Here is a 10186-nt window from a genome sequence, read left to right as displayed (position 1 = left end):
ATTACACACTGTAGCTTTAAATTAAGGGGTAAATAATAATTTTTAATTATTTCTAGATCGTTTTTGCTGTGCAGAGCTCTGAGCTTTATTGTCTACAGCTATAAAAACCTATTGACAAAGTTACCATATGTTACGGGATTAATAAAGTATTTTTTAATTGAACTGAGTTTATAAACAATGTATTAGAAAACATTTGCAACAGCAAGTTTTTGCCTTCCCCTCCGAATGGTGCTGTCAGAAGCTGCTTGTAACCATTTCTGGATCATCCACTCCTTCTTTATCCTATTAATTCCACTTAAGCCGGGCATACACTGTAGGATTTTGTTGCCCTTTTCAGGGCGATTTTTTCAATCGGGCCGAGTTTCAGCCTGATCTTGCGTCCTGTGTTGTTTGGTGTGTAGGGGGTAACAAGGGGTGATCAGCCTCTCACGACCACCTCCCGATCAGGAATCGTAATGTCGGGAGAAAATCAAAAGTATTTGAAATTCAGTTGGCCATCATGAGGTGTTTGTGGGCAAATCCTGTTGTTGAAGCAGAGCTAGAAGCCGATTTATCAGAACCCAGAGCACTGTGCATGTGCAAACAACGGAGTTCTTCTTCTTCTTCCAGATTGACGAGTATCGCCATCTCTCGGCGCCAAGTCAGTTTTTGGACGTGCAGTGTGAGCAGGTAGATTGCATCACAGTGTGAGAAAATGCATCGTGAGCTGTGAACTTTTAAACCCTGCGGTTTCATCGTACAGTTTGAGCTGTAGCTGCGTGCAATGATTGAAAATATCACACAGTGTATGGCCGGCTTTACATTGACCTTGTCTATCTTTAGATTAAAATTGATAAAGTGTTTATCAATGAAACACTATAATCTTACTGAAAGAGTTAAGCAAAAAGTTACCAAACATGATCTCACTGGATTCCTCAGATGTACTCGATTTATTTATCTGGAAACTAAAAACAGCATCCTACCTCAGCATCCCTCCGCGATGCATTATACGAAATGTCTTATAGACAAAGTTTAATGACATAAGCTTTAAAGTAAAGGTTGCACAGAAATGTAATGAATACCAGTGGGATAAACTATTTTTACAAAGTGTATCTCCCACATGGCCCTAAAATGTGTTTTCTCCACCTGGGTTGCCTAAGTCTTGGAATCCTCCAGGAGGTGTGATGACAACGGCCATGAAGATCATCATCTTGGGAACATTGCGTAAATGAAACCACAAAAGACGGAGGAGAGTCCCCAGTGGAGCTTGATTCTATAACTGGCTTATGCAACTGATCAGCGCCTCATCCTGCTTATGTAACAACATGAAGTTGGCCTGCTGCTCACAGCTGGGGCTTCCAATGTTGCTCCACAGCAATGTAGTGCTCAAAACATTTATTTGTTGAGTGCACCAATAGTGACCTTTCTGTCCAATACAGAGCTTCATAATGAGATTATTGAAGCTCTATGATGGTTTTAAACAAAAGGGGTTTAAGCAAAACTGATCTAAGCTCTTCTGATTAAGATGGAACCCACTGTAAGTAGACCAGTGATGGGATTTGGAAGAAGCATCTAGGCACATCTACAATGATTGCACCAAGGTTTGCTTCTCGTCATACACATAGGATGCCCCATAGACCCAGCAGGCGAAGTTATCTTCACTTGGTAAAGATAATATGAGGATGACAAAATGATTTTGTTGACGCTCCTTTTTTTCCATGAGGACAACGAGGACCGACAGCTAAACAAGGATCTTTGTTGACGAGAACTTGAGAGTTATGGATGTGAGTTTTAGTCAACAAGACGAGACTAAATCAAAATTAGCGGGTGGTCAGTCAGACGTTTAAATTGCATCATTGTGCTGTAATCTGCTAAGCAGTATCAGCAGTGCTGCTGCATCCTGTTTGATCACGCAGCAAACCTGCCTTGCAGTGGGGCTCATTCCGCATGACCACAGATATAATCCAGAATAGTCCGGGCGTCTGACAGAACACTGGTGTGTTTTGGGCAAATCCTGGTACTGCGTGCTGAACTCTGACAAACTGTTCTTCCAGCTCTGCTTGTGCAGAAATGTCTCTTTGCTTAGATCAGAGTCTGCGCTTCTCTCCCTCCACACCGATGGTTCACTCTCAGCAGTACGGCTCTTCCTGTCCTCACTACTTAATAAACTATATGTGGCTGATCATCCTCTGCTAAGCGTAAAAATCCCTTTGTCTAACTATCCAAATCTTATTTCTTACACCTCACAAAAGGTGATATTAGACCTTCTTAAATTTCTTCCAAAAGGAATCTCTAAATTATATCCAAATAAAATATTTAATTGCATTCTGTTTATTTTTTGATAAAGACCCAGGTGAAAAGGTAGCCTGGGTGCCATTCCGAACTTAGTCCCGCCCACAAGGTTTGAGGTCGAGAACTACGGTCTGGCATTGCTCCATAGTAGCGCGAGTATGATCGCCCACCCTCTGGCGATCCAATCAAATTGTCAGGGCGGGCTTTATACGATGGTGGACAGATGATCAACAGTAACGTAATCAACCACGTGACCAAAGCGCGCTTGGGTGACAACAACAATGGCTGCCGCTGGAGAGTTGAGGTGTGTAGATTCTGCTATTAGGTCTGTTCTAGAAGATATCGACAGCAAATTAATTTTAAAAGAGGAACAGAGAAACGCGATCAAGGCTCATCTTCTTATTCTAGGCGTGGAACTGCACGCTTTGATTTTTGTTGACAACAACTATGCGTCACTTAACATACGTCACGCACTCCGTTGCTCTTATTGGTTGTAGGTCTATCCAATTGAGTGCAGAGGCATTTTTTTTCCTGGTTCGTTCAAAACATGCCCCATAATCACAGCTCTATGGAGCAGTATATCAAAACCTTGTTAATTTAAATCTACTTTGACCCCTGAGAAGTGGTAACAAAAAGGGGAAATTGAAGAAAAAAGGCCAAAATTGCCAAAGTAAAAATAATATATATATTGTTTTGTTCTTGGCTTTTTTAATAATGTACTTAAATAAATAATATACTTTAATAAAGTAATGAAGATTTTATTGATCAGTGTGTAATGCATAATTCATCGTAGATCCGGAAGCATTTGCTTGAGGATGGAAAACTTATACCATGTCTAAAACTATTCTTTTATTTTACATTTTGTTCACTTATATCTGCTATATTAACCAATATGATGTGTTGAACTAGATCTGCTATTTTCACAACTTTTGTGAGATATACTATTTTATATAGTAAGGCATTAATTGATTAAAAAAAAAAAAGTTTAACTGCACGGCAGAATTCTATACCCAGCTATTGTAGTATCTAGACTGGAGCTGTCAGTCTGGTAAAGAATCTGGTTGTTATTCGAAATTGTAAATGTTAACTTTTTTTTTTTTGAAACATAAAACTGACCAAAACTAGAACAAAGCCTTTTTAAGTTTTATTCGACTAAAACCAACTTAAACTACATAATTACTAAAATGCGACTAAAACTAATAATAGTTTTCGTCCTGAAGATTAAGACTAAATCTAAGATGGCGGTCAAAAACAACACTGGTATGAGGTGCAGGGAATCCATTCCATGGATATCTGGACCCGTTCCCCCTCACATGCTGGACGTTAATGAACATTCTGTCAGATAATCAATGATTGCTTTTACTGACAGCTGGATCTTCAGCTGTGCCTGGAACACCATCACTCCTCCGTAACTCAGGTTCCTCTGGGTGGCCTTAGCATGGATTTTTAAATGTAAAACATCTATGTAGCATGCAGTGCAGAATTAGTCACAGGCATCATCAGCGGAGGAAGAAATAACTTCAACTTCCATCCATCTCTGCTTGCCTCATCTCTATCAGAGTCAAGATTCTCATCCTTGGCCAGGGTTGTTTACACAAGAAATTTGATTTCTGTTCCTCTTTGCTTTGAGAGTTCAGACATGTAATAGATAAATAATTGAATTTATTGGTGAAACAACACAGAATTAAAAATAAAATATGTTTGAAACAGAGCAAATATAAATATCATTGATTTCCTCTTGTATGGATGTTTAGCAGAATAGGATTTTGAATTCATTTCACTTTATTCATCCATGGATCCATTTTTCATCACGCTTATCCCAGGCGGATTCGCAAGGGATGCTGGTGTCCATCTCCAGCTGTCTAAGGGCGAGAGGCGGGGTCCACCCTGGACAGGTCACCAGTCCATCGCAGGGCAACACAGACACACAACACAAGACAGACAACCATTCACGCCGACATGAGAATTTAGAGAAGCCATTAATCTAACAGTCATGTTTTTGGACTGTGGGAGGAAGCCAGAGTACCCTGAGAGAACCTATATGTGCTCAGGGAGAAAATGCAAACTCCATGTGGAAAGACCTTTTTATTTCCCTTTAAATAGTTTGTCAGATAAATGTGTTTGGTAACTGAACAGCAGAGTTGAGTATAGGCCCTTTTTCCGCTAGCCTCTCTGACTCGGCTCAGCTCTGAATACCTCCATAACTCCCTGCTTCACACAGGACCCACTATTAACTGTATGACGTCATCAAATTAAAGTAATATGTGTGGGTTTTCTTTTTTTTTGGATCATGTCTCTCACGGTGGACATGCACCTACAATGACAATTTCAGACCCCTCCATGATTTCTAAGGGAGAAAAATATCAGGGTGTTCAAATACTTATTTCAAATACTTATTTTCCTTATTGTAAGTATTAGTGCCAGTTCTTTGCAGCTGGGAATCTTGCTTCACCAGCCAAGCCGAGCCACATAGTAGTTTTCCAGGAACTGGCAACCAACTCAAATGAAAAGTATTAGCAGCCATTCAAAATCCCCCTTCAGCGTCAAACACCAGCCGAAAGGCAGCCTACTCTCCTGCTACTACCCGCAAAATCCCCTACTTCCAGCCGCTAGACTTCTCCCTGATGTGCATTTCACTGAATTACAGGGTCTGACCAAGAGATGGTGCTTCTCCTTAGATCTTAATGTCCAAAAATAATGACAGAAAGAATATTTTAGTACAAAGATTGATGTTTAAAAAGGAATTGTAGGGAACCAGCCAAAGGATCATCAAGGAAAGTGGGGAAATTTTAAATGGCTACTACTGTAAACCATGCAACCAAAAGGTGGCGAAATGAATCAACCAAATGTGTGCACTCAAATAGTTAAAGATATAGTTTAGGATGTTCTTTTTCTGGTTGGATCATCAAAATTAGTGGTCCTCCTAATTGTCAATCATTCTTTGGATATGTTTACGTAAGGCCGTCCTATGTGCTTGTCCCCATTTTCACTTACTGGTGGTGAGTCATACAAGTGGAAAATTACAAATCCTCTTTTGGAAAGTAAGCTTGAATGAGCGATGCAAACAGCAACTTTAAAACAGAGCGTGCACGAGCAGAAATGGGCTTGTGCATGCTCTCACACACATTTAATAGGCGTTCCCCAGAGATGGGTCCATCAACAATGATGCATGAATCAAGCTCATAGAGCAAAACACTGTATGGGGGCGCATATCCTCAAAAGAAAGTCATACATGACCAATACAGGAATTGTTTCTAACTGACTTACTAAACTGTGTTTAAAAGCATATCTGTCAGCATGATCCATCTGCTAAAAAAATGTCTCATCTTTTGCGGTTTATCATTAAAATGATCAAGAATGTTTTAGCAGCCTAAAAGGAATAGGAACGTTTTAGCCATTGCGTTTTTATTTTTATGTTCTTGTTGTGTCATATTTTTCCTCTCAGTTATAACTCAACTTATCTGAATTAAAGTTTAGTTCAAATTGACTCTTAGTTTATTTACTATTTTTACTGTACTTATAGTTTTAAAAATAGGATTTAAAATCTTAGTCCACAAGCATCCTCATTCACATTTTCCCCGTGATTTTCACGTTATAAGTTTACATTATTTATTGACTGCATCTAAAGATATCAAAGATAATTGCATTTCACACATAGAAATGAAATGATGCAACATAATATACAATAACTTAAATTATATCAGTGTACTTGGTTATCAATTCAGTTTACTCTGTGGAATAAGCTGCCTTTAGTGTCTTCCAAGGTCCAGCAGGTGTCAGTATTCTGTGAGACAGTATCAATGCAGCATCAAAACAGTTTGGCAATGTGTCTAAATGCTTCAAGATGCCTCATTAACCCATCACTAGCGTAACTTCTTGGGTACAGGGTTCTGTTTTTTTTTATTTTTTAAAGTGGAGACTACAGGTCTTTTAAAAAATTTGCAAAAATCCTCCAGTATACGTTTAACCAGTGCCAAACTGTTCTGCAGTTGGTAAACACTGACTTTTTTAGGGAAGAGATCTGTCCTTATTTCCCTGAGATCAGAGATGTAGATGTACCACTGGTTGTAGAATATCTCTATGCACTGGTATCACCATCTATTTTTCCTGTAATAGAGATGACACCTGAAACCATCTGGTCTGTTCGTGTTTGGTTGTGACATCATTCTGGAGAGAAATAAAAGCTGTTTTTCAGTGTAGTCCTGTTTCTCTGACTGTGACTAACTGGATGTGCTCTCTTCATCCTCTGACATGGGAGCTGGCTCGGAGCTCGTCTGCCTGGCTGTGTGTTTCCTGGACGGGGCCGCCTGTGAAGCTGGTTTACAGTTGTCTTTTGTATCTATGCTTCTTTTTCTATGTCTGCTTCTGTCTCCTTGAACCCCAGTGGGCCTCAGCAAATGGCCGCTCACACTGAGCCTGGTTCTGCTGGAGGTTTCTTCCTGTTAAAAGGGAGTTTTTCCTCTCCACTGCCGCTACAAGCATGCTTAGTGTGAGGGATTGCTGAAGAGTCAATGAGTCGATGCGATCAACTGATTTTCCTAAGATAGAAAACTTTGAATCAACTTGACTGTATGATCTGTTGAATTGTAAATTTCCTTAAGATGACATGTGTTGTATAAATAAACTAAATTGAATTGACATCTCTATTGGTCAACAGATTCCAGACAACAGCAAAAAAAAAAAAAAAGAAAACACTTATAATGGGCTTCTTGCAAATCATTTTGGATCATTACCTCTGTAAATGAAGCTTAGCTACGTCGGACACTTAAGCCCCAACACAATCCGCACATCACTAGAAATGTCCAACCTACATACATTAAGGGTGTTAAGGTGTACATCACTGTTTTATAAGATTGGAAGTAATTCATGCATGTTCAGAATGACATGACTTTGTTTAAATGAAGCTAGTTTAGACTCAAAGAGTTGTTTAAGTCTTTGTATTCATAAATGATCCAAGCGTTTCTTAGTGAATACTTTAAATGTAGGCCTAAGATAATTAAGATATATAAACTATCAGTAACAAAAGTGAAACTTTGATCAAAATGCCCTTTCTGAGCAAACCACTGCAGTGAACTAAGTCAATAGCATGTGTGTAAATTGCATATGTTGATGAGAAATGAACCTGCAAGCCAGATTCAATATAGAATTTGACTCCCCTGAAGCAATTTTTTTGGCATCCACAATATTATTATCCAAACACTGCATTGCAAACCGCAATAATAAATAAAGCAGTTTTGAAAGTGCAGGTTTCGTCCAGCCCTGGACATAAGCAGCAAATGAAGGCAATTTTTTTTTTGTTTCTAATTAGTGATTTGTATGCAAATGTTTGTAACTTCAAGACAGATTTTAAAAGCTTTTTTTTTCTGATAAGTTCATTTAGCATGGCTGCATAATTCAGCTTCGTCCATGCTCTCACCTTTGATCGATTTACAGCACACTCTGCACCTGGCAGAATGTTTGCTTTTTGGGTTATTTGCCTTCTGTGCTTTTTGTGAAAAAGCATTTTCCAATGACTAAAACTTAAAGTGATTGGCAATGCACCAATTTACCTAGAACAATGTACTACAAACAAGATTTCAACTCCAAAAAAGACAACAGGTTAAAATTGGTCGCCCTCTGTATGTAACTTCAAACCCCAAAAACATCCAAAGACCTTGAAGGTAGGTATCCTTCTATTCGCATTTTCTAAAAGGTTGCTCCATTTTTATTTTTTATTTTGACAAACTTTTAAAGATCTTAAAGGCACATTGGTAGCCCTGTCGATATATTCTCCTCTGTTATAAAACATTCCCTTAATGCTGCCATTTTGCATTTAGGTAAAAAAAAAAAAAAAAAAGAACAAGTAAGTCTGTTCTATTTGGATTGAATAAACTCTTAAAAGCAATAATGCAAACTAATAAAAGAGCAGAACATGGCTTTGGTATGAATATTGTTTAATATAGGCATAAAGAATAAAGATACTGTTTTCAGACTGAATGTGGAGTTAAAAAAAAGTTTTTTTTATTTTGTGAATTAAACAATAGAATTTGACATTCATTTGCTTGAAACAATTAAAAAAACTTTGATGGTTTTATCAAATAATTTCTCCAATAAAATATCTTTGGCTAATATAAAAGGCCCAAAAGCATCTGAACAGTTCAACTGAGGAGCTTAAAGCTCTTTTGTTGCATTTTTTTATTGTTTAAATTCTTTGTTTAAATCAAATTTAGACATGAATGAAAATCAGACAGAGGAAGTCAAAAGGAGTGACTATAAATAAGAGCAAATATTACATCATGACTGTGCGTGCATAAAGACTTGCAGTTATATTCCAGTTTAGGTGTCTGAACTTAACCATAAAGTGTTTCATGTGTTGCAGGAATTCATTGGGCAGTCACCAGTCTGACCCCAGATAAAACCTTCAGTGAATTTAGTATTCTAGGAGGAGCTGTTATGTTGCATCCAGTTGTGTTTATCTTGTGATCAGACCTTATTTTTTTCTTGATCAACGACACATCAATCAATAAAAAAAACTTTTTAGCAGAATCCTGTGTGAAAAAGCAGCTGGAAATCTCACATAGGCTAACATGAAGACGGAGACGAAGAACAACTGAAGTTCAACAGAATTTAAGAAAAAGAATCTCAGTTAATTAACGAACCCGTCACATTAAATCAAAAGGACAACAGCACCCCCTACAGGACAGCATTAAAAGCACAACGTCAGCTCCATCTTTGCACATAACAGCAACATTTCAGGAAAACACCAAGATACAGTAAGGCACTTCTTTCAATATTGTGGAGAACAAAAACTAGCAAAATTATTTAACAGGCTTATTATCTAAAACAAAAACAAAAAAAGATAAAAACACCTTTTAATATTTGATCGGCGTGTAATTCTCTTTCAGTAACTCTAACAGTGAAGCAGAAACAACAGCTGGAATGTGATTAAAGCTCAAACTGCTCTTAGAAAACAATCATCCCATCACTACAGACATGAAATAACCTACATCCATTAAAATATAAAAGTACGGGAATAAACCCATTTATAAAAATAGAGCCTTATAGGATGAAGCAGATTTAACCCAAGGTGCACCACGCTGATATGCTGAAGTATGTTTAGTTAAAGTCTCGATCAGGAAGCACAAGAGGAGCCACCAGGGTCCAAAGGTAGAGCGCCAGACCGAGCCAACTGGAGCAGATCTTCACCCAGACAGCCGGCATGGCGGTCTGCATGGTCTCATAGTCAGTGTCAGGTCTGGAGATTATAAAAAATAATAGTAATGAATCTGCTCAGCTGTGGGGAACATAAGAACAGGAAGCAATGGGATACTTACTTGTACCAGTTAGTGAGGGTCATCATGATGTAGAGAGAGGCCAGGAAGAGGCTGAAGTGAAAAAACGAGTAGCTGTAGGTCACGCCTTCCTCTTCGTTGTCCACGGCGCGGCGGACCCCGTCCTCCCCGACTGAAACCTCGGTGTCTGCGGTCAGACCCTGGCCTTCCTCTGTCTGCATCAGCTTGTTCACTTGGCTGTTGTTGGAGGAGCGGATGCTGCAGAAAAATGGAAATCAACTCATCTTAAGGCAGCAGGTTACAGCAAGCGGCCAAAGAAGGCTTCCAATCCGCCGTAACCACAGCAGCCTGAGCCGCTTCACTGGAAAATAAATCAATAAATCTGATATCGACATCAAAGAGCTCAGAAATTGGAGTTTTTTTTTGTTTGAATTTGAGTGCTTGGTTTTCAATTGAGAGTTGAATTGACCTGTTTTTTTTGGGTGGGCTCCATTTTCAAAGCAGAAAAGCCCAGAAAGGTGCGCTCACCACAAAGATTAGGATTATCCTCCCATTGATGACCCCCCCAAAAAAAATATTAAACATGAATTTAATTGCAATTTCAGTAACATTAAATTATCTAAAGTACAAAGTCATGACTCAAT

At 38.7% G+C, this 10186-nt stretch overlaps 1 protein-coding gene across 1 annotated transcript in view; it reads right to left on the bottom strand.

The window, feature by feature from the left end:
* Positions 1–8743: 8743 nt before the first annotated feature.
* LOC107098266 (serine incorporator 1-like) overlaps positions 8744–10186 on the bottom strand; it is a 14941-nt gene continuing 13498 nt past the window's right edge. Inside the window, exons 9-10 of the mRNA XM_015395837.1 lie at positions 9585–9800; positions 8744–9505 (exon numbers count right to left, since the gene is read on the bottom strand). Of these exons, the coding sequence (XP_015251323.1) occupies positions 9367–9505; positions 9585–9800 (355 nt within the window). The 3' untranslated portion in view covers positions 8744–9366. The remainder of the gene's footprint in view (positions 9506–9584; positions 9801–10186) is intronic.

This window comes from Cyprinodon variegatus, unplaced genomic scaffold (assembly GCF_000732505.1).
Source record: "Cyprinodon variegatus isolate N-32 unplaced genomic scaffold, C_variegatus-1.0 Scaffold764, whole genome shotgun sequence".
Classification (NCBI taxonomy): domain Eukaryota; kingdom Metazoa; phylum Chordata; class Actinopteri; order Cyprinodontiformes; family Cyprinodontidae; genus Cyprinodon; species Cyprinodon variegatus.
Note: the sequence above shows the minus strand (reverse complement) of the source record. Positions and strands in the feature narration are given on the sequence as shown.